Source organism: Rhinolophus sinicus, chromosome X, assembly GCF_036562045.2.
Source record: "Rhinolophus sinicus isolate RSC01 chromosome X, ASM3656204v1, whole genome shotgun sequence".
In the NCBI taxonomy this organism is placed as follows: domain Eukaryota; kingdom Metazoa; phylum Chordata; class Mammalia; order Chiroptera; family Rhinolophidae; genus Rhinolophus; species Rhinolophus sinicus.
This window is the reverse complement of record NC_133768.1, coordinates 9654382-9679323: the sequence shown is the minus strand read 5'-3', so window position 1 is coordinate 9679323 and position 24942 is coordinate 9654382. Positions and strand designations below refer to the sequence as shown.

Below are 24942 nucleotides of genomic sequence, written 5' to 3'. Positions count from 1 at the left end.
ATAAATAAATAAATAAATAAATAAATAAATAAATAAATAAATAAAAATGGTGGCTTATCTCCAGGACCTATATAACATGTCAAGTCAGTAAGTTGCTAGTACGTATGCCCCTCTGTGTCTACCAGTTGAGTTGATTTCCTAGATTCATTTTCACGCCAGTTATGTTTTTATTATTTTATTTTTTTTTGGGGGGGGGACCCCTCATGACAAGTATCTTTGAGATCGGGAACAGTGGGGCATAAAGACAAAGAGATCCTGTGCTTCTGACATACTGACAACAGCTGACCTAGCTGCAAGCCCCACGTAAATTCCTGTACACATGTTCCACTGGATACAGCGGCCCTGAATCCCTAGTCTGTTTGGCTGGCTGCCAAATGCATACAGATACCTGCACCTTCCAGATGGTTATTCTCATAGGTCAAAACCACGCTCTCAAAACATAGAACAAGACAAACAATAGAATAGACAGATTACAAAGAAAACCAGTGACCATCTCTGGGAGGAGAAAGGATCCATAACAAAGGTTTAGCTATGCCCGAGGATATCAATAGTGACTCAAACCAATCAGCCTTTTTATGGCTTAACCAAGGCAAACAGTTGATTCCGAGTTAGAAACAACTATTCCAAAATACAGGGAAACACTTGTTTCCCCCCCTTTTGAACAGACTATGATGACTTATCAAGCCAAAAATTCACTCAGGTTTTTTTAGATTCCCTAAGTTTGAATCCACTGCCCACTTGGCTGCAAGCCAGATGCATCTACCATCCTCTGGCTGGTGAAAAATGAGAACTGTGAGAGGCCCTATTTTTACCACCTCTGAGAGGAAAACAATTAAGAAAACTCTTGAGTACTCATACCAAATAACCAAGTGCTGCTAAACCCAAGGAACTAGTTCCACTGATATTTCCTCTGCTAAACTAAATTTAGAAAGAGAAAAACGACTCTCACCACTTCTAACTTCCACCGAAGCCTGCAGACAGATCCGGGAGGCTGACGGGGTAAGAATGCTTACTTCTTGCCGACTGTTCCTCAGACATCACAGGATCTGTCAGCTGCAGTATTCTGGGGGTGGGGAAGCATGGGGTTCCAGCCAGTAAATTTTATCCTGCTGACTTAGCCAACTGTTGGGGAGGAAAAGTTTTCTTCTACTCTTCTAGGTTCTTCTGCATGGTCTAATAATCAAATTGACATAAGACAGAATAGCAGGAGAAAAATGAATAAAAATTTAATCACATGTATACCTCCTGCATACATGGGAGAGACCCAGGAAAACTGGGTAATTCCGCCAGTTATGTTTTTAATTGTAATGCCATAGCACAATTAAATATGAATATAAGAGACAGAGTTGAATATTTTAGAGACAGCCAAAGTGAGCTGCTTAAAAAAGAAAAAAAGCTATTGTGATGGTTCATCCTGTGTGTCAACTTGGCTAGGCTGTAGTCTTCAGTTTGTTCAAACACTAGTCCATATGTTGCTATGAAGGTATTTTGTAGATGTGATTAACCTTTAAAATCAGTTGACTTTAAGTAAAAGAGATTGCCCTTGATCATGTGGGTGGTCTTTATCAAATTAGTTGAAGGACTTAAGAGCAAAAACTGAGGTTTCCTGGAGAATAAGGAATTTTGCCTTAAGACTGTAACAGAAATCCTGCCTGAGTTTCCAGCCTGCCACCTGCCTGTCCTACAGATTTCAGATTTGCAAGTCCCCACAATTGTGTGAGCCAACTCCTTAAAATAAATTCACATCTATATCTATGTATCTATATTTATGTATGTATCTCTTAATGGTTCAGTCTCTCTGAAGAGTCCTGACTGATACAGCTATCAGATCAGATGTGGGTGAGATAACTATAAAGGGGAAAAATATCTGGAAGGATTCTGTACTCAGATTGTTGTACATGTTTTTAAGTTCTCACCCCGTTAAAAAAATACAGATAGTTAGTAGGTAATGTATTCCAGGTGAGGTTTGTGGGAGACAGGTTATCAGTGAAGTCATACTCAAGGAGTCCTGGCCCTACATTCAAATACCTGGTGAATAAATTGTCAAGAACTATGAAAGGTTTGAGATATTACCTTACTTGCAAGCTAACAAGTTAGCCTGCCACATGTAAGCCTTAGTCATGTATTTTATTTGTCTTGTACTTACTTCAGAGCCCCAGCCTAACACAATGGCCTCCTAGCAGGTGCTTCATAAAGAATGGGTGAGGGGATGAAAGAAATGAGACCCACTCCTTCACTTTGCCTGTGGAAAGAAGCGTCAAGACAGGCCAGAAGACTACAAATACGCGTTTTCCATTTGACATCTGTCTGAGCCAGAATGTTCCCAACAGTCAAAATACAGGGAAAGAAGTGGTTATTTCTCAGGTGGATTATCTTTCCTAACTTGCACACATGTAACAAAACATCTCCAAATTATTAGGTTGGTGCAAAAGTAATTGCCGTTTAAAAGGTTAAAAACAACACACAATGGGATTTATAGATGATGTAATACAGAATTGTACACCTGAAATCTATGTAATTTTACTAACAATTGTCACCCCAATAAATTTAATAAAATTAAAAAAAAAATAAAAGGTTAAAAACAATTGCAAAAAACCGCAATTACTTTTGCACCAAACTAATACAAGGTTCGAAACTGTGTTTATGGCAACACCAATGCAAGTCAGTAAGGAATTACTAACTTATCAAAAACCAGTCTTCTTGTGCCAACTGATTTTTCTGTAATTCACAGGACACTGTCCGTGAATTTTATCTTTTACCGAAGTGTTGTTTGGAGGCTACGAGTGTAGTTATCAATGAATGCACCATTGCTGCTGAGAGGGTTCTGTCCCTTTCAATACTTTAGGGGACTGCTCTGTCCTAAATATAGGATATTCTGAGGCTTAACGAAATTTAAGGTCTTTCCCTTGGTTCCTCAGATGAATTCACTCTATAGCAACTGTACATCAAAATGTGTCTAGGGAAATTCAGAGAATTATACACCCTTGGTCACAGGTGGCCAAATGCTCACAGATGTAAGAACTCTCAATGCACAGGAGGGTGATGTTCACCAGAGAAAGTTCGGGAACTCTGCCTTCTGCCCAGACGGTCCCCTGGGGCATCACTGGCACTAAAGGCAGCTGGGTGATCAAGCCGGGTCTTCCCTCTATTTTTGAGTACAGCTCTTCAGCGACTAGTGTAGGGAGCCGAAGCATAAAGTCCCATGATGTCTTACCTTCTCAGGGTCAAGTCACTCATATTGTAACAGTTTTGTTGAGATAAGTGGAGAGAACTGATCTTCATTGCCCTCATGACTTCTCTCACAATCAGGTGACAGAGGAAAGCCAGAGACAGCAATGGCTTTTGCCAGGCAGGGGGAAGGGGAGGAAAGGCTCCTTTTTGGGTCTTCTAAGGCAGCTCATTGGGGGTCCCCACTCGGTTCCGCCTGGCTTAGGTTGTATCTCCCGTGAGATATCTTACCCGTCTTTGGCTGCAAACCATCTTTTGGGGACCAGACAGAGAGACATGAGGTGTAAACACAAGGATGGAACAGAGTCCCAGAAAGGCACAGTCTTACAGACTCTTCTTTCCTTAAGGAAAGACATGGGGGACAGTCGGCTAGGCTGGTGTGTGACTACATCTCCCCCTTTTTTGTTTTTGAAGCATGAGAAACACAGAACGTGCAGTTGTTTCATTTACAGCCCGTTGGAGGGCTATTTGTCCACATCTGAGGACTATGTAAAACAAACAGAACAATAAACAGAATAGCAATATCCCCAGCAAACCCTCTACCCAAAGTCTTTATCCATTTAACAGGGTCTGAAGTGGAAAGTCCTTCTGCAGCTGCGGAAAGTGAGCTTTCCCACACCCTAGGGGCGTGGATGGGTATCTATAGATGTCTCTTTTTCTGTGGGCTGTCGTTCACGGTATGGTTTAACACCGACCAGGAATTCACAAAGGTTTTTTTTTCCGGACCTGGAGAAATACAAGCAAAGCCTCTTCCCCGTGTTATCTCGCGGGGAGAAGTAGGATCAGCTTTCCCACGTAATATTTTAAACAAAGGTTGTAATTCACCGGTTGTCAACTGCAACTGAGGTCTAATCCAGTTAATGTCTCCCAGTAGCTTTTGGAAATCATTTAACGTTTTTAAACAATCTCCGGATTTGTATTTTTGAGGCACAATGGCCTGAGGCATTAAACAATATCCCAGATAAGAGTAAGGAGGCACTTGCTGAATTTTTTTGGGGCTATAACTAGCCCATAATTGTGGAGCCTTTTTGCAAATGAGCAAAAGCAGCAAGCAACTTTGGTTCACAAGAGTGGGCAAGAAGTATGTCATCCGTGTAGTGGATGATGTAAATATCTGAAAATGTCCTTTGGGTAGGTTCTATTGCAGCTGATACAAATTTTTGACACAATGTAGGGCTACTAGCCATTCTCTGAGGTAGCACTAGCCAATGATATCTCTTAAAAGGTTTTTGTAAATTAACAGAAGGAACACTGAAAGCAAATCTAGGGCAGTCATCAGGATTTAAAGGTATAGTATAAAAACAATCTTTTCAGTCCAAAACAATTTTATATGTGTTTTTTGGTGTGGCTGCAGGACAGGGCAAGCCTGTCTGTAAGGCTCCCATTAATTTCATGGTTTTATTAACTTTTGTAAATCTTGTCATAATCTCTATCTACCAGATTTTTTCTTAATAACAAAAATGGGAGAATTCCAGGGAGAATTGGAGGAAGCAATGTGTCCCTTTTTAACTTGCTCCTGTACTAGCAGCTTGGCGGCTTGAATCTTTTTCTGTTGATAGGGGCCTCGGGCAGTGGATCTAGCCCTGCAACTACACTTGGAGGAGAGCTTCATTGTAACCTAGGCTTCTATTCTGATTGAGCTTCTAATAAAGGCCCAGTCTGTCGAGCCTGAACTAACTGCATTTGAACAGAGAGGGAAGTGAGTGCAGCTTGTAATCTTTGCACCTCTGCTTCCAAGGGGGATCCAGTTTGGGTTGGTCATGTTTAGAGTATCTGATTCCTTTATGTCTAGGATCGATCACATCCCTAACCAAATTCCATAAGGAAAAAGTGTCTACTGGTACTTCAGAGGGTCCATGAGCATCATAATATCCCTGCAAATGCTCTCTTACCTTTTCCCAAGTTTCTAAGTTTAAAGTCCCTTCTTCTGGGAACCAGGGACATATTTGTACTACAAACTCTAAGAATCGAAGCAACGTGCTTCACTGGTTTTAATTCCTCTAGTTTTTAGCATGCTCCTTAATATGTGGGTAAACAGCCTTTTACTGTTCCCCTGTCCCATTTTATTTTACTCCCGACTATGGTATCTCACCGCTTTCGCCAACCTTATTTGACGCGTCTCATTTGCAAGCGGTGTCCTTCACTGATTCCCCAGTATTCGGGTCCCTGTTCGGGCGCCACTTGTCGGAGCCTGCCGACGAGACGAACGGTCCCTGAAGTGGGGAGTGAGGATTGAGAAAAAAATAGACAAGAGACAAAGATGGGATCGGGAGGGCGAGCAGTTCTAATTAGACTGCAGCGCCTACTTTATTTTTCAGCTTTCTTTTATACACACAGAAACAAGAAGGTTACATAAAGCGGCTGAGGCAGCAAGTACAGATTAGTTATGTTTTCTCAAAGTTTGGCCCTGACTGTTCTTAGACCTTTAGATATTTTCCCATTCCCAGGGTAGCAGGTGTCTGTTTGTTCTTTATGCTTATCGGAGTTCCCCTTAGCGATCCTCCCAAACTCTGCTTGAAGTTACATTTTCTTAACCCTTAATGCTCCGGCTCCCTACAGACTAGTTACTTGACAATGGATTTTTCAAAGAACTGAGATGTCACAGGTTGTTGGCACATTGTTGGGTTTGTCATATAACCTGCTTTTGTTGCAACTGGCACAAGATCAGAGCCATGATCATGGGATTCCTTAGCCAACGCAGCACTGGTGATCTGAACAATCTGCCCTAGAAGAGAGGGAACTAGCGTGACCAAGCATCCAGTTAGCCCAGGACTGAGGGGTTTCCTGGGATGCAGGATTTCCCGTGCTGAAATCGAGCAAGTCCCCTGCCAGCCAAGACAAGCTGTTCGCCTGATGGGGAAGTAACCATCTTTGCCTCATTAGAACTACAACCTTTGGTTAGTAGAAACAGTCCCACTAAATCGAGAATACCATAGCCTATAAAAACTGCTGGGGATTTCAGCACCCACCTACCCTCTCATTTTTGCAGATACTCAGACTCCGAGTGGTAGATATTTTCCCAAGGTCACACAGCTTGCTAGTAGCATACCAGGTACCAGACTCTAAATGGCCATACTCCCAGTTTAGGGCACTTCCCACTGCATTACATTTTTTGCTTTTCCATTCTCTTTTTATCGCTTTTAAAATGTAAAGTGAGGCTGGTTTTTCTTTTGACCACAGGATTCAGTTGTCAGAACAGTGACCACTGCTGTTTATATTGGGCATATTTGGCTCTATTTATGTTGGGATGGTGGATCGAATCAGGCTGCTGTAAATGGACTGTTGATCACCATCTCTATTATTGCCTGGCATTCATTCCTGTCATTTCTATAGCGCAGTGGAAGTATTTTCAACATGCAACTGTTTGTCATCACCAAATGTCACCCTTGACGGAGACGGTCACATGCCAGGACAACGAACCCCCGGGTGAGGGGATCGTGTTTGTGACCAGCTCACAGGCACATGGCTTAACATCTAGAAAATGTACGAAAATTTCGCTTCTCCACACATTCTTAGTCTTTCAAAGGGAAGATTTAAGATGCCTGCTCTAAAAATTGGAGTTAATGTACAAAGGAATCAGTTCTAAGCACTTTACCGATATCTCATTTAATCCTCAGCACACCCGTTAGGTACCATTATCCCATTTCACATACAAGGAAACTGAGGCAGAGGGGTTAACCAAGTAGCCTGAAGAGGTTTTGTTGTGCTTGTTTTTAACGCTAGTGAGTAGTGGAGTATGTGTCCTAGAGCATTGTGCTCTTTCAGAAGAGAAAACAGAGCTCGGAGACTACAGCGAAGCAAACCAATCCAGAGTGTGGTCTTGGGAACTGAGGGCAGGGAAAAGGTGGAGAGATGTGTTCCTGGGGTACAGGGAGATCAACCAATAAGGTGAAAATCTGTAATGAAAACGACTGACTTTGTTGACTTCACGCAATATACATGCAGGATACATGGCAGTTTCAGCCCCTAACTTCCATCTTCATTGGCTATCCTCGCTCAAACATATATTACATACCAAACATCCTATGTTGCCCTGCTTCAGTCTGTGCTGGATTACAGCCATCTGGTGCTGGAAAATTCTGTCATGAAATACCCCCAGTAATGGCAGTCCCTTCACAAGGCCCTTCCTGATCACCCCAGCCTCAGCCATCCTGACACTTAGCCTGTAGTTCACCTGCTGGGTTTGTAGGACCTGCCATAGGAAATGAAACACTCCCGAAGATGTGTGACAGCATGACTAGATAGAATTGAAGTGTTTTTGGTGTTTCCACCTCTCCTTCATTGCCCCCCCCTCCCTTTTAGTACATTCTATCACATTCTCTCTTAAACTGTGAACTTCCCTGATGAGCCTGGTTTTAGTTTTTCATATTTATTTCACTGGGACTTTAAGACAACATGTTGCCACTCTCAGTTATCCACACTTTAAAGCTGAGCTTTACTGGGAGAACATAATTATCAATTTACTCTGTGCCCACAAGAGTAACTCAAAGCATCACTGAATAGGCAGTTGTTTTATGGGAGCAGGAAACTGTTCTTGACACGTCTGAAATCAAAGCGCATGGAAAGCTTCTATGGGGCCTACATTTAAGTTTGGTCTGCTCCAATCTCCAAATATCGAACATTACTTTGCTGTGTAAATGCACTGTGTAATCTTCAATTTTACAGGAAACATCTAGAATTATCAACTTGGATGCCTTATGTGGCACAGCTGTTACGCTTTAGGGCAAGGAGACTGCTAATCAGTCCTTTAGAAATACCTTCAAAATGGAGAGCTGACTTCAATAAACTTCTGGCTTTTCTGTAATTTTATATGCTGGGCTATAAGCGTGAAGTAGTACACATTTTCAGGTACCCCATCAAAACACATCACTCCGTCAAAACATATCACTCCACAATGATGCTATAAACTATGAAAGAAAGAAGTAGCATGATTTTATTGAAATGTTAGTACAGTGTTGTAACATCTTAAAATCTTATATTCAAAACCAATACAAGCACTGCAAACAGGTAATATATTCCTGAATCTAGCTGACTTCCTATCAAACAGAGGACAGTTCTATTATGAATATCTGTAAGTGGGTTAATGTATGCTAAGTTGGAGGCTGAACAACTTTGGTATATTCACATGTCTCTGGCTCCCCTTTTTGGCTCCATATACGCCATGTTGGCCTCCATTCAGCAGAGCTGGATAGAACCAGTATATTCAGTGGTTTCACATAAATGTTTCCACACCAGTAGCAAAGGGAAGCGCAAGTTCTGGGATGAGGCTGCTCTGACGTCACCTTCCTCATCTTTGCTGAACAGAAACCATCCAACAGTGAAGGTCTACACTGCCAGTGTGTATGGCTAAGTCAAGTCTAATTAGTTAATACATATATTAAAAGTACTTTAAAACACAAAAGTGGTGCTAAATGACAGAAACTAGCAGTTCTTAATGCAGAGAATGACAATACAGATTTTTCTTTTTATCTTCAGATCATTTTAGAACTAGCTATCTAGTTTACTGTCTTAGATGAAATGATTAACTTTAAATCAACTGGTTTTAGTCATGTCAGCATGTCTACGCTTGCATGCCAAACTGTCTACCTATGTGTTCCTAACTACATTTTCATTTCTCTATGCACAGAAATTCCAAGAAATACAGATATCACTCATTTATCCAAAATTAAAATTACATAGACTCTGAATAGACTCTTTACATATTTCAAGTCAACTCTTTCTACATATAGTCAATATGCATTGCATAGCTGGCTTTACCAGGCTATATCATTTTTTTCTTAAAATCTACTTTAAGGTACAAGAAAATGCTCGTTTCTGCAATGACTAAATGACTCTTTTTAACTTTGATTCAACCTCTGCTGTAGTGAAGTTTGGAACCTTAAAGATTGCTGTATTTGTTACTGACTTAGATTTTATGTTTCCAGCTGCAGAATGCAAAGGCTTTATTCTCTTCAAATTGGAAGATTCAGCAGAAGGAAGAGACTATTGTTTATTACTCTACGCAGGCAAACTCCCTTCCTCTGGGGCTGAAGAAGTCAGTGGGTTGCCACCAAAGTGCAAGGCTTGCCTTCAGCCACAGAGTCAGGGGCTCACCTCACCCAAGAGGATGCCATCAAGGGCCATCTTGTGGAGAAAGCAATCTTCCTCTCCATGACTGCTCTTGGGCCCCTATCAGAATATTATCTTAATGGAGGAACTAATGTTTACCTATTTGTACTTTTTTCGTAGGCCTTTCTTACCCACATGTTTCATGTAATAGCTTTAGCTGAAATAATCAGCTGCCCAGAAGGCTTGCTACTTCTGATTACAAAAGGCAAAAGAACATTAAATCGAAACTAATGAAATGTTTAAATAAGCATTTGGTGTCCCTCACAAAAATTCACCTTTTTATTTACGACCAAAGCTAAATTATGATCAGATTAGGAATGCTGAGGGGACTTAGAGGAATTCTGTTTTGATGGAAATCCACAACAGAAAATTATTGGGAAAAAGGCAATGTAAAAGCTAGAGCTAAAAATGTGACCTAAAATAACAAGACGACAGGACAAGAGGTGCCCAAAGAACGGTCCCTCTGGGATGGACAGAGGCAAGCATGAATGTGACAGTGAGTGTGGAGACTACCTCAAAATGGTTTCTAAGTCATATCTACTGCTGAACATAATTTTGGAATTTTAGAACATGACATTTCAGGTAGGTGATAGGTATGTTTTTTCAGAAGTGGTAATAAAAAAATACTGAACTACATGGCCTCTGATATGTCTAATATTTACCCAAAAATGTGTCAATGCCCATATTAAACTATACTAATTTGGTCCAAATTAAGCACAATAACCAAAAAGGACAAATAAAAATAAAAATCCATGGTATTATAAATTTTCTAAGGTTTTCTTAGAAGTAAAGGGCTCATTCTATACAGGGTTTTACCCAAATGTCCATAGGCATTATCATTATATATCTACATAGAAGGTTTTATCTAAAGTCACCTTTGGTAACCCTGACATATATAAACTATGAATTTCCATAATGGAATTAAATACTTGAAAGTTGTAGCCTCAAAGTACTGAACAAAGGAAACAGTCACCTATCAGAACAAGTCAAGATGCCAAAAACATTTCTCATTTATGACAGTTCACAGATCAAATAACTGCCACCCTCCCCCCAAACTGGAAATAAATGGTCTTGAGCTATAGAAGGGGGAAAGAATGGATCTTGGAGTATACAAAGATCGGATGCTTTTGCGTTCTAATTGCTGAGTCCTAAAGCTAGAAAAATCAGATAAATGCACATAAGTCAGAAGCCAGCAGGCTTGCTCCACACTCCCATCCTGGATTTATAAAGGGACGTGGCTGAACAGGTAAGACACGGACTCCCCGTTGTGGGTCCTTCGGATCGCCTCGGCCAAGATCATCGAAATGTCAATAACCTAGACACCAAAAAACAGAAAAGGGGAGAGGAAAGTGGGGCATCTTAGTTCTATTTAATTAAAAACATAAAAGCCAGAAAACCTACAATTTCTCCACCTGTACGACGTGTTACTATCAAGCCCTCCCACACCCATTTCTTTTGAGGACAGACAGCTTTGGGTCTATCTTCAAATTACAACCTGTTAAACCAAACCCCCATAGGATACTGGAAGTGAGATTTTCAGTGAAGATATTAAAAGGCTTTTCAGGGTCACTGTTAACCAGATATCCTTTTCTTGGGGCGTTTTTTATAATTTTATTCATTCATTACATGAAAGGTTTTTCTCCCTCTTGGTTTCAGAAAATGCAGTGACTGTGTCATTTAAAAGCACAGCTATGACCATTCCAACTCAGGGGTCAGCAAACTACTTTTTCTGGAAGGGGCTCAATAATAATTATTTTCCACTTTGCAGGCCAGAATCAGTTGTTGTAGTATGAGAACACTCATAGACAATATGTAAGTGAATGGGCGTGGCTGTGTTGCAATAAAACTTTATTTACCAAAGCAGATGGTGGGCCAGATTGGGCCTGTGGGCTGTAGTTTGCTGACTCTCAACTACTGCTAATGAGGCATGAAAATCTATGGCAGAGAGGGCTATTTTAACCATTTCTAAACATATGTCCTTCTCATGCTAAATGAACTGCTTCACTCTCCGAAGGTCAGGAAGCAGATCACTTTGACCCATCTTAATGATGGGGGCTTCTAGACATGACTTGCCAAGGTTCACTGCGACACAGAAGCAAAATGGGGACTCAAACCCTTTCAACTTAATGCGTATTTCAGGCCTGCTGGTATAAAGTGATTACCACCAACTCTCTGGTGGCCTCAAGTCAGGAGGGGCAAGAAGAAACACCTTAGCATAGCCTGCTGCTTCTGGTTTTTCCTCCTCCATTTGTTTTTATTGTGGTAAAATACATAGAACATAAAAACTGTCATTTTTAACGATACAATTCAGTGGCATTAATTATATCCCCAATATAGTGTAACCATCCCTATTACCTATTTCCAAAACTTTTCATCATTCCAAAGACAAACTCTGTCCCCATTAAACACTAACTCCCCATCATTCCTCTCCCAGCCACGGGCAACCTCCATTCATTTTCCGTCTCTATGAATTTGACTACTTACTCTAGGTCCCTCAGAGAAGTGAAATCATACAATATATGTTCTTTTGTATCTGGCTTCTTTCACTGAGCATACTGTTTTCAAGGTTCATCCACACTGTGGCATGTGTCAGAACTTCCTTCCTTTTTTAGGCTGAAAAATATTCCATTTCATGGACAGACCACACTTTGGTTACCCAGTCATCTGCCGATGGACATTTGATTTCCACCTTTTGGCTATAAATAGGGCTGTGATGAATATTTGTGTACAAGTTTTTATTTGAACACCTGTTTACATATTCTGGGGTACATACCTAGAGATGGACTTGTTGAGTCATATGGTATAACACAGCCTGTTTCTTACTGTTTTTCTATTGGGGTTTTATGCACTTACTGTTTCTAACTTTGACCTCTGTCAGTCCCAGCCTTTCTCAGAGATCTAACATGAATTATACCCTCATGATGAGAAGCTGCAACCTCTGCCGACATCTGCCTTAGCAAGCTGTCACACAAAGAAGACTCGATGCTATTTTTCAGGATCTAAGGTAGGTGCCTCGCTGGTTGGATAGCCTGCAGTGTAGACAATACCTGGATCTTGGAGCAGTGATTCATTTTGTCCTCTTGCGGAATTGTGTTTGTGACAACAACGGCCTCAAAGGCAGCATTATTTATTCTGGAAATAGCTGGCCCAGAGAAGATCCCATGGGTAAGGATAGCATAAACCTTGGTGGCTCCGGCTGAGAGCAGCCTATGAAACAGAAGACAAAATAAGTATACCCAAATATTCTTGAAACAGTCTGCCCTTAGTGTGAATTTAAAAGCAAAACGTGTGTTCCATAAAGAAAAACATGAAACCAATTTCACTAGCTGAAAACAGAATCATTAAGATATGTGCTGGCAACATACTTTGTATGCCACTAAATCCGAGATTATCAACCTCTGTGTTGGGCCCGAGTAATTCTTTGGTGTGCAGAACCCCTGGACTCTACTCACTAACTATGCCTCCCTCCGCTCAGGTGTGACAAACAAAAATGTCTTCAGACATTGTCAAATGTTCCCCAGGGAGCAACACTGCCCTTGGTGGGGAACCACTGGCTTCAACCAAAACAGCCAGAATATCACCATTTTGACATAAAATCAATATTTAAAAAAAACACAGAGATTTTACGTTGTTTTGTACTGTTTTTGAAGGCTGGAGTGAAGGCTGAACAGAAGGAAGCGAGGGCCTGAAGAAGCCCACAGGATGGTCTCTTTCCTTCTGTGCTCGGTTCAGGGGATGCACCTTCTCAGACCCTTTATAAAACACACCGAAAGCTCAACCTTGAAAATGAAAACCAGGCCAAAAAGGACCACGGTTTTCTTTTTACCAAGAAAACCATAAAGGGGCCCAGAACTTCCTTTGGTCTGAAATGCCACTGCTAAACAAACAGTAATAATTAGGAAAAACAGGCCCAATTTTAAAAAGCTGACGTTTTTCCTTTCTTAAGGCGCTATCCTCACACTCTCCCAAACCATCCGTCATACTTGTCCGCAGCGTGGCAGATGGTACCACACGTGTCGGCCATGTCATCCACGAGGATAGCCACACGGTCATTCACGTCGCCCACTAGCACCATCCGGTCCACTTCATTTGCTTTCTTCCTCTCCTTGTGAATCAAGGCAAATTCCACATTCAGCCTGTCCGCAATTGATGTGACCCTGAGCAGATGCCAAAGGACACGTTAATTACAGTCACTAAAAGAAAAAAACATCTTGTTCTTTAAAGTTATTTTAGGAATGTAGTAACCAACCACACTCAAGATAATGGAAGACTCAGGTCTTAACTTGGAAGGCCAGGCTTGGTCGGGATATGCAAACATGGAGAAAGATGTGCTAGTATTTATGGTGGCTGGTGATGTCCCCGCGCCTTGAGCACTGAACAAAACTACTGGATTAGAAATTGATCTTCAATTTGCTAGTTTTTAAAATCGCACCCACAACCTAAAGCAAGTTACTCAGAAAGCACCACTGGCATAATCAGAGGTGCAGCTAGTGGGGACTGAATCCTGGTTAACACATCCACGTAACATGTAGGCTTATGAAAACGGGCCCTGCTGCACTTGAGGCCTCGGGAAACTAAATCATGAGTCTGGCTCCTCTGCCCATCTACGGTGAATGGCCCAAAGCCATCAGCTCAGAAAGGGTTGAGGTGGCCACAGAAAGAGAAGATGGCAGGCCTGGCCTGTCAGTGAGCCCAGGACATTTTGGATTTCCCAAAAAACGTGGGCTTAAATGATGGAAACTTACCACAAAATAATGCCACAGATATAATGTGACATGACGATTTTCCTATACCAGGTTGTTTTTTTTTAATTGTCAATTTGTACTTTGTAATCCCTTCACCCAGCCCCCAAACCCCTTTCCCCATTTTTATAATAACAATCATTATACAATTCAGGTGAAAAAATATTGAGGGATCAATACACACACAGTCACCCACCCCCATTTAGTGTGCAGTGAATGGAGCACACGACTTCCGTATGTTTTTAAAGTCCTGGTCCCATTCATTGTGTCATCTTCTGATGGCAACCAGGAATGCACTCCATGGGTGCTCTGATCAAGAAGGCAGACAAGTCTCTGTACCCCACGTTTCCCTTGCCTGTTTCTGAGAATGTCCAATGACCAGTATTTTTCGTGGTAAAATACACATAAAATAGAATTTGTCATTTTAATCATTTTAAAGTGTACAATTCAGTGGGATCAAGCGCACACATCATACTGTACAACCCATCACCTCTAATTTCCAGAACACTTCCATCACTCCAAAAGGACACCATGTGCCCACTAGGCAGTCACTCCCCCTTCCCCTCTTCTCTAGGCCCTGGGACTCTACTTCATCTCTGTGGATTTACCTATTCTGAACATGAATCATACAATATGTGGTCTTTTGTGTCTGGCTTCTTTCCCTCAGCATGATGGTTACTAAGTTCATCCTTGTTATAGCATGTGTATTTTATTCCTTTTTATGGCTGAATATATTCCATTGCGTGGATACAGCACATTCTGTCTATCCATTCATGTAGTGATGGACACTTGGGTTGTTTCCACCTTTTGGCTCTTATGACTTGTGCCGCTAGGAACACCAGCATACAAGCATCTGTTTGAGGTCCTGCTTTCAAGTCTTTTGGGTACATACCCAGGGGCAGAATTGCTAGAATTGCTGGGTCATATAGTATCTCTGCGTATAACTTATTTGGCCAGTATTTTACCAGCTTCCAACTTGATCAAAGACTACAGCCACCTCTTTCAGACCTTAATGTTTTTTTCTACATTGAAATTAGCAGGGACATTTGTTACGTCAAGCAAGGGACATAAATGAAAATGAGACCTAAGGCAAGGCCACCTTTATTCCATGTAGAAAAATCTGCATTTCCAGATGACATTTTAGAGTTGTTTTTTGGCATTATAGCGGACTAGGCCCCTGGTTACCTGGATTCCCAGTGGAAACTACAATCCTAGCTTACAAAGGGAAATATCTTTATAAATGCATCACTGAACTGGAAGGGCAGCAGGAATCTTCAGAGGCAGAGAATGTAAGAATAGCTTATCCTGAGAAGTTAACATGCAGCTAAGTTCTTGCCCCGAGAGTTTATATGGAGCCCTAAATGACATCGAGCTTCTGTCTGATGGCAGAGATATGGGAGGTGAGAGAGAAAGCCTAGGGTCCAGCTGAGACCCAAGCGTAACAGGAGACACCCTGTGTAACACAGGGATGCTGAAGATCATGCCTTCAGAATAATGAGGAATGAAAAAAAAGCTGCTGCCCAGGTAAGGACAGGAAGGATGCATGCCTGTCTCAAACTCTATGCTAAATGGAGGGGGTCAGTTCTCTCTCTCGAGTTCCAAACCACGTGTAGGCACTCCCGAGGGGTGTTCATCCAAATTCCCAAGTTGTGTATGATGATACCTGCAACTGCAGAATTTAATTCAAAGTGATACTTTGGGGCAGCACTCCAATGCAACTGGCAATAATGAACGCCAATCCTGTCTGAAGAATTATAATAAAATTCTAAGGAAGACGAAGGAGTCACAGAAGAGTCACAAAACATCCAGGGAAGGAAGGCACCCAAAGTGAGGGCCACCAGAAACAACTGGGGACAGGGCTATAACAGCAAAATGGTCGACACTGGAATTAGACAAGAATGAACAAAAAAATGACTGTTTTCTGTTTTAAAGAAATAAAACAGAAGCTTAGACAAGAATGAAAGGACTAGATAAAGAATGACAAATCAAGACTTGAGAAAGAACAGAAACTCTAGAAATGGAAAATATTATATTTGAAATTAACAACTTAGTAAATAAAGAGATTAAACACATCTGAATGGGTTTAGAGAGTGTGAAACTGAATGAATTAGAAGATACAGATGAAGACACTGTCCAGAATGCAGCTCAAGAGACAAGTGATCAAAAATATGAAAAAGAAGCTGAAAGATGTGAAGAACAATATGACAAGGTGACAGGAATAACTGGCGGTCTAGAAAGAGAAAACAAGAAAGAGGCAATATTTGAAAAGACAATGACTGAGAATTCTGCATAACTACTGGACGACACCAATCTTCTGATCCAATAAGCGAAACAAATGAATCCCTAAGAAATTTTAAGAGGCAGAGGATGAAGACAGGTTACCTAGAAAGGAACAGCAATCAAACTGATGGCCACACTCTTAACACCAACACCGGAAGCCAGCAGTTAGGGAAGTATTATCTTCAGCGTGATGTGAGAAAATAACCATCAGGCTAGGACTGTACATCCAGCAAAGCTGCCTTTCAAGAATGTGGGCAAAATAAAGATATTTTCCACCTCATTATATAACCCGAGACATCACTTCCATATACAACCACTTAAGGAAAGTCTCAAGAATGTAACTGAAGCAAAAATAAAATGATAACAGATACATTAAGATGTTGGGGGGTGGTGGTGGAGGGAGGTAAGCAAAGATATCAGTCAACATGTGGACAAACCTAAATAAACGTTGATTGTATAAAACCACAACAATGTCTAATTTGTGGAGAAGAAAAATACTATACTGGACAACATCTTTAAAGCACAAAAGATGGTGGTCATGAATCAAAATGTCAGTAATCATAATTGAAATGGACCAAACTTTCCAGTCAAAGACAAAGACTGTTAGATTAGAGACCAATTTCAGATCTCCAAAGTCCCTGAAATAAAGGGAAGTGTTACTATGATGCGGTAGTCCACGTTCTTCCAACCCTTAGAAAACAAATCACCCTTCCACCTCAAACCAAAAACCAAGTTCTCCAGCTCACACCCTTTCTGTTTCTACATCTATTTACCACTGGTTTCCTACCTTAAGGACTTAACTGAGCAAAAAAAAAAATTAATTTGAATGGTGACAAAAATTTTGCCCCATAATTACCTTAAAAGATGTACGTAAAACATAAAAGCCATTTAAACTCCAACTAAGGAAAGTTAGTTTCTCAAAAGACAAGACAGGTAGTCCCAAGACTGTTGAACACCTTATATACAATGTGCATATATACGACTTTTTCGGTTTGTTTATTTGTAAGGACCAGGAAGACCTCATCCTGGCAGTGCCCTGGCCCACGACCTAGCACTGGAGAGCACCACACTGTGGTCTAAGGCCTGGGAGTTGTGAAGTCCAAGCAGAATGTGCATTCACATCTCTGCCAGGCAATCCCCACTCTCCCAGCCTGTGCCCAGGCCGGCCAGCAGCGGGACGCAGAGGCTGGGGTGGGAAAGAAGCTGAGCTATAGGGCTTTTAGGAGGTGGGGCCTGGCATGGGACACGAGTGGGGAATTCCAGCCACTTCAGGTACCCACTGGTAATGTCAGAAGCAGGAAATGAAAAAACAATAAAAGTTCAATCTCAATTACTTAGTTTCACCAACTTCCCATGTCAGTTTTAGTTAATATTGAGTATCTCCACAGTGGCAGGTGTGTTTCCTTCTAAGGTTTATTTTTTCTTAGCTGTCAACTCTATCAAGCTTCAAAGACTACCCAAGAGTGACCTCTTGTGGCAATACTGTTTTTTTCTTTTTACTTTTTCTTCTTTTTTAACCAGGAATGAGTCAGGCCTCAAAGCTTTTTCTAAGTTCTAATTTGCTAGATAGACATAGATGTATTTTCTGTGGTGAATATGCCTTTTTGCATCATGCAAAGAAGTGATAATGTCAACTGCACATATCACGTGCTACCCGAGAGGCTGTTCTGTCAGGTGGGGAACAGCTTACTCCACAACATGAGCATGACAACATTGTCTAGCGTCAACTTTGAGGAAAGGGACAGGAGGTGGCAAAAAAATCTGAAACTTGGATTTCCTGGCACAGGGAGCGGGGGTGGTGGACTGGGACTGCTCTGAAGGGGGTCTGTCTGAACAAACAGCATCTCAGTGTCGGCCATTTTCTGTGATAGTTGATTCTACATTTTAAAAAGCAGCAGTTGACAGACATGGGAACTCAGTATATCATAAAAGATGGTGCTTCGTGTCAATAGGGGAGAAATGAATTATTTAATAAATATTTTGGGAACAAGATAGATAGCTGGGTGTGTAAGGTGGGAGGAAGAGTTGGATTCTTATTTCTCTCTTGATTCCAAAACAATTTTCAGGTCAAAGAAAACTGGAACATTAAAAAGAAAAGGGCAACCATTAAACAAAATCCTAGAAAAAAAGTGTTGGGGGAGGGTGAATCCTTCATAAACCCAGAAGCTGTAATGTGAAGAAGAGATAAATTGGATGACATAAGAATGTTTTAAAAGTCCTGCAGAGAACTAAAATGCAGAAGGGGAAGAAACGAAAACTTGGGGAAATATTTGCCCCCCCCCACCATGAGAAACAAAGGTGTGACCTCTCGCCTGTGCAGAATGCCAAACAATCCAAAGAAAAAGGCCTCCAGCCAACAGAACAGGCAAAAGGTAAGAACAGACCCTTAGGGACAATAAACATGCCGGAAAGGGTGCTCAATCTTATCCACAGAAACCTGAAGGACAGGAAGAGGTACCACAGATCACTTCTCTGATTTGTAAAGTAAAACAGCCTGTGTAGAAAGTCACTGGCATCCACACTTGATGGGAATGTCAACTGGTCTATCTTCTTTCAAAGACCAAATTTTGCCAGTGTCTATAGAAACCAAAATGCCTCGTGTCCTTGGACTCGATGCTTCTAGGAACGCATCTTACTTGCACGCGTATACAAAACGTGAAAGCCAGTGTCGTGCTGCAGGACCGTGTTTAAGAGGTAGTCATAACGGTGTTTCAGCCAATATACATAATGATGTTTCAGACCGCATATACAACAGTGGTCCCATAAGATCCCTCAAGAAAATTCCGTGAGCGTTTAGCAGAAGCTTTTGCAGACCTCAACAAGCTCCTTAAAGTTTGCAAATATGGACCCCAACACTGAAAAGTTTTCATAAATAGAGAGGAATGTTCATGGTGCATTATCTGCTTACAAGCAAACCTATGATGAAAAAAACAAACCAAGCAAACCACCATGGACGCATTTCTGAAGAGTGACAACTCCTCAAGAAGAGCCTCAGGCAGAGCCTTCAGGAGGCTTTCCCAGAAGAATGCAGTTGTCCCAGGAGATGACAGCCCCTTGAGTGTCACTGCCCCTGAGGACCTTCCGTGGGACAAGAGGTGGGGGTAGGAGACAGTGATATTGCTGACCCTGAGCCTGTGGAGGCCTAGGCTAATGAATGGACTTGTGTCTTACTCTTTACCAAAAAGATTCAACAATAAAACAAATAAACAAATACATTTAAGAATAGAAAAAAGCTTATAGAATAAAGACACAAGGAAAATATTCTTTTTTTTAAAGAAAATATTCTTGTTCACCTGTATAATGTGTTTGTTTTAAGCTAAGTGTTATTACAAGAATCGATAAGTTAAAAACATTTAAAAAGTTCATAAAGTAAAAAACTTACAGTAAGCTAAGGTAATTTATTGTTGAAGAATTTTAAAAATAAATCTAACCTAAGTGTACAGTGTCCATAGTCTACAATAGTGTACAGTAATGAATGGCCTAGGCCCTCACACTCACTCACTCACTCACCCAGAGCAGCTTCCAGTCCTGCAAGCTCCATTCATGGTGAGTGCCCTACTCAGGTGTGCGATTCTGTATCTTTTTTACTGTATTTTTACTGTACCTTTTCTATGTTTACATATGTTTAGACACACAAACACTTACCACGGTGTCACAGTTGCCTACAGCATTCAGTACAGCACATGCTGTGCAGGCCTGCAGCCCAGGAGCAATGGGCTACCCCACACGGCCCAGGTGTGCAGTAGGCTAGACCGTCTAGGCGTGTGTAAGCGCCTCTATGATGTCTGCACAGTGACGGAACCGCCTAACGACGCAGTTCTCAGAACGTACCCCCATTGTTAAGCAGCGCATGACTATACAAACAACAGTATCTACAAGTGAGGAACAGGAAAGTGGTTAAAGGAATCATGACATACACATACAATGAAATATAACCCAGCTGTAAAAAGACAGGGAGCAAATCAAGTTTGAATAAAAACACAGTGAAGGAGTATACATGGCATATTACTGCTTCTGTGAAATAAACAGGGAGCTAGATGTCTGAAGAACGTAATTCTGACATTGGGAAGAACAGAGGTCTCTGAAGAAGGAAACACGGGACACTATCCTGTAAAGTTGGAATGTTTGCTAAGAACGTCTGCTTTTAGATTACACTCGTATATTACAAAACAGGGTTGGGATAGGAAAAGAAAAGGCTACAAGAGTTTGTGAGATCTATTATTCTTTTGGCTTATTAGCTGCCAAAGTTAATTTTTTCTGGTTAAAAAAACAAGTGCGGCAGACACAAAAGCCACATATTGTATGATTCCATTTGTATGAAATGGCCACAATGGGAAAATCCATAGACAGAAAGTAGACGAGTGGCTGCCAGGGACTGAGGGGAGAAGGAATGGGAGTGACTGCAGTTGAGCACAGCTTTCCTTTTGGGGTGATGAAAAGGTTCTGGAATTAGACAGTGGTGATGGATGCACAACTCTGAATATACTGAAAACCACTAAAGTGTGTACTTTAAATAGGCGAAGTGCAGGCATGTGAATTCTCTCTATATAAAGCTGTTATTAATAACAAATGACATCTGATGCTCATGTACCATCTGGCCCATTTGTTCAGCTTTGATCAGGCCAATGGATTCGCCATATTCAATATAGATTCCACTGTGACCTAAGTTTCCCAGTAAATGGCAAGCATTTCCAGCAGGAAGTACTCCCAAGTGTTGCTCACATTCCCCCCCCCCCCCCCGACTTAAGCAGACACCACTCACACTGTGCTTCCACCTGGAGGGCCTGGCTGGGGGCAGGTTTGTGAGCCTCACACACTGTGTGGGGCTATGACATCGTAATGCTCCCCACCCTGTCGCTGCCTGGCTGGGCTCTTTGCAAGTCAACTTTCTGCTTCTGTCTTTTACATATTGTATCTCCTTGTATATTTTATATATTTGTGACCTCCTTCAACAGCCACTTCCTGCTGCTATCAGGGCCCCATCTCCACTTGTCCCGTTTTTCCTCTTCTGTGCTGGGAATCTAAGCAGTAGTGACGGCAGCTTAGTGCACAAAGGGTGCTTCTAAGAATCAGGACCTTCGCTTTTTGCGCTACTCTGAAGCTTTTAAGTTCAATTCTAGGTCCCTAGTCAGGCCACAAGTGCATGAGGCAGCCAAATGAAGTACAGGCACATTTTAAAAGATGGTCCAAAGCTTGATGGTCACTGGTCTCTCATGGCACATTTATGGGCTTCCTTGCTTTCTCACAGGGCTGGTGGAGGTATCTTTTATCTCTCCCTTCCTGATAGAGGCCCCGAGCTGGGCATTAGAACTCCATTCCGTTTTTTTTCCTTCCCAGCGAGCAGCTGTACAGCCCTGCGAGGTCACTGAGCCGCCCAGTCTCAGCCTGCAGTACAGCAGTCTGCATCAAATCAGCATTCTGTCATCGTCAGCCTTGATTCTGAGCTCTGTATTGACTCCTCTTTAATTCCGTGCGTCTCTGCAAAGCCCTCCAGATTTGCTGCTCAGTACTGTTTTCGTATGCCATCCGGGGTGCCTGTACTCGGATGCTATTAGTGCCATGTCAGTTTCTGTCCAACCTCCTAACGTTATAGCTAGTAACTGTTCTGTCACCCTACAGTGCTGGCTGGCTGCGGCCCGGTGACCTGAAGACACTGGCTCCAGGTGGGCTGTGCCGTTTTCTAACTTGGATCAGCAGATATGAGGTGTCAGCTGCGACTACTTACTAAGCAGCTGGGCCTGTGGAATTTGCTCTCTGCAGTGGCTTTGCAGCGAGGGTGGGGGGGGTGGAGGAGTGGGGGGGTGGAGGAGTGGGGGGGACCGATTTTAATGTAAATTTTCTCAGCAAAGGGATTCCTACACCTATGAGGAACAGGCCTTCCGTCTGACTTCTCATAGGTGCCTATTTCCTCCCACCATTCAAAGGCCTGGGGAAAGCCTGGCCTTCCTCCTGGGCTGCAGGGGAGAGGTTGCCGTTTCATCTCCCTTCTCTCTGGAGGCCCCTATGTGGGCGCTGACACCCCAGCCACCAGCCTCCTCCTGGATCTGACACCTGACCCCCCATCGGGCACCCAAGCATGGCTTTCAGCCTTTCTTTATTTCTTGGCCCCAGATAACTCCCTTTCTTTCCTGGTGCCCCACAGACACACATTTCCTTTGTAATATTCTATTTGGGCTACCATTTCCAAGTGTTTATAGTAGGAAGGACCAGCTTATTCAATCGTGTTGTTAATTAAAAGCCTTATTTTCCAATTAGGCGATTGCTTTTATAATCAGAAAAAAGAACTTAAAAAACTCAAGTAAAACATATTCTTTGCTGAAAACATGTGCACTTGTGTACGTATTTTTTTCTTTTATGACTGATGGAATGTTGACAAAGATGACAGCCCTCTCTTCTGGAGGTGAAGCCTGTGGCTATAATACTTGCTTGCTCATTTGCAGAAGAGCAGTTTAAAACACACTTCCTTATTGAATACTCAGGACAAGGAAAAGGCAGTCAGCAAACGCAGAAATCTGCCTCGGGTGGCCCAGGCCCTACCTTTTGGCGCCCCCCGCGTCGGGGGAAACGATGATACAGTTCCTCCACTCAGGGATGTTCTCCCGGATCCACTGCAGGACTGCAGGCTCTGCGTACAAATTATCCACCGGGATGTCAAAGAATCCCTAAGGGGGCAAGTCAGTGTCACACTGCAGGGCTTTTTAAAAGATAATCTCTCATTAAATACAATTGGAATTGTTTATTCCAAAAAAGCCTTCTCAATAAACTCCCTTGTCTTCATTTTAAGAGAATTAAGTCAAAAGACAGCTATGTTCCAGGAGTATATTTCAGTCCCATCTGCTATCTGTGGGGACATGTTCTATTACGTTATGACCGCCTATATCCTAAAGAATAGAGAGAATGGCTTTCCAGGGCAGTGGGGATGAGCTTTGTTGTTTCTTAAGCACCTTATTATAAGCCAAATACTTCACATTCATTAAATTACAGAGTAGGCACAAACAGGATAATTCGGCCTGTTTTATAGATGAAGGAACTAAGTGATGAAGAGGTCAAAAAAAAATACATTACGGCTCTGCCATTCTAATTATTTTCCAGAAGTTGAGATGGAATTATGGAGTTTATTACCAAGAAGCCATTTGCACGCCTCCAAAACAGACTGGAGGCAAGGTGGTGAATATAGGAGACATCAACATTAAATTATATGCCCACATTTAATAAAGATGAAAAGCCAAGAGAATCACCATATACCAAACTCAAACACAAGTAACATTACCCCCTTCGAAAACTACTTAACAGTTAGGATTTAACCACTTGCATTAAACCTGCACTCATAACCAAGGGCAAGAAAGAAAATGCCAGAACCTGGATCTGAGAAGCATGAAGGTCCATGGTGATGATGTGGTCTGCCCCAGCAACTGAGAGCATATTGGCCACAAGTTTCGCAGAAATCGGAGCACGACTCTAAAAAATAAAGACATGGATTTTTATAAGGGAGGAAATGGGTACATTTAGATTCCTCCCACTAAAATTTACATGAGAAGGATAAATCACAGCTGATTTATAACATGTTAAGAAAATTAACATTAATAATTTTAAATTATTTACTTTAATAATTTAATTAACAATTAATAAAATTAACATTATAACAAGTATTCATTACATTTTATTCACCAAAAATGTACTTACATATACTATTGCAAGGCAACATGCTTGACACTAGATACAGAGAATAAATCTCAAAGAAACAAACTATATACAGAGGGTGCCAAAAAAATGTATATACTTTTTTTTTTTTTAGAAGTTGTGGGGTTTTTTGTTGTTTTTTTAATTTTATTGGGGAACTTTGGGAGACAATGTGTTTCTCCAGGGTCCATCAGCTCCAAGTAGTTGTCCTTCAATATAGTCGTGGAGGGCGCAGCTCACTGGCCCACGTGGGAATCAAACCGGCAACCTTGTTATTCAGAGCTCGAGCTCTAACCAACTGAGCCATCTGGCCGCCCTGTATATACATTTTAAGAAAGGAAAAAACTAATAAAATTGTAATACTCAATATATACCGATAACAAAAGATGAATACAAGTCACGTGTGACTTCTGCAATTACAAGAGGTGCTCAAAGTGGTTACCATCAGCGTCCAGACAGACACTTCTGATGATGGCGAACTACTGCTTGAGCAATGTTGACCAAAGTGTCCACTTGTATGCATTTTTTTGGTACCTCCCCCCAAAAATGGCACCCCAGGTATGTGCCACCTCCTCTTTATCCACTCAATTCATTCAGGGACACCCAGGATGCCTCCACATCTTGTAAACCATGTTGCAATGAACATATAAATGTACACATTCCCTCGAAGCAATGTTTTGGGGTTTTTTAAATAAATACCCAGAAGTGGGATTACTGGGTCCTTCTTTGTCTTGTTATACCCTTTGTTTTAAGTCTATTCTGTCTGGCATAAGTATTGCTAGTACCACAGTATTTTTGTTTATTTCCATTTTCATGAAATATCTTTTTCCCATCTCTTTACTTTCAGTCTCTGTGTCTTTCAATCTGAAGTGAGTCTCATGTACGCAGCAGCATATGTAAGGGT

At 41.7% G+C, this 24942-nt stretch overlaps 2 protein-coding genes across 2 annotated transcripts in view; both read right to left on the bottom strand.

Annotated features, from left to right (window-relative positions):
- TLR7 (toll like receptor 7) overlaps positions 1–1040 on the bottom strand; it is a 33330-nt gene extending 32290 nt beyond the window's left edge. Inside the window, exon 1 of the mRNA XM_074323537.1 lies at positions 950–1040. The gene's annotated coding sequence lies outside the window, so the exon portion shown is untranslated. The remainder of the gene's footprint in view (positions 1–949) is intronic.
- Positions 1041–8136: 7096 nt separating this feature from the next.
- Positions 8137–24942, bottom strand: part of PRPS2 (phosphoribosyl pyrophosphate synthetase 2) — a 32796-nt gene continuing 15990 nt past the window's right edge. The window contains exons 3-7 of the mRNA XM_019746354.2: positions 23718–23816; positions 22896–23020; positions 13320–13493; positions 12384–12543; positions 8137–10651 (exon numbers count right to left, since the gene is read on the bottom strand). Of these exons, the coding sequence (XP_019601913.1) occupies positions 10559–10651; positions 12384–12543; positions 13320–13493; positions 22896–23020; positions 23718–23816 (651 nt within the window). The 3' untranslated portion in view covers positions 8137–10558. The remainder of the gene's footprint in view (positions 10652–12383; positions 12544–13319; positions 13494–22895; positions 23021–23717; positions 23817–24942) is intronic.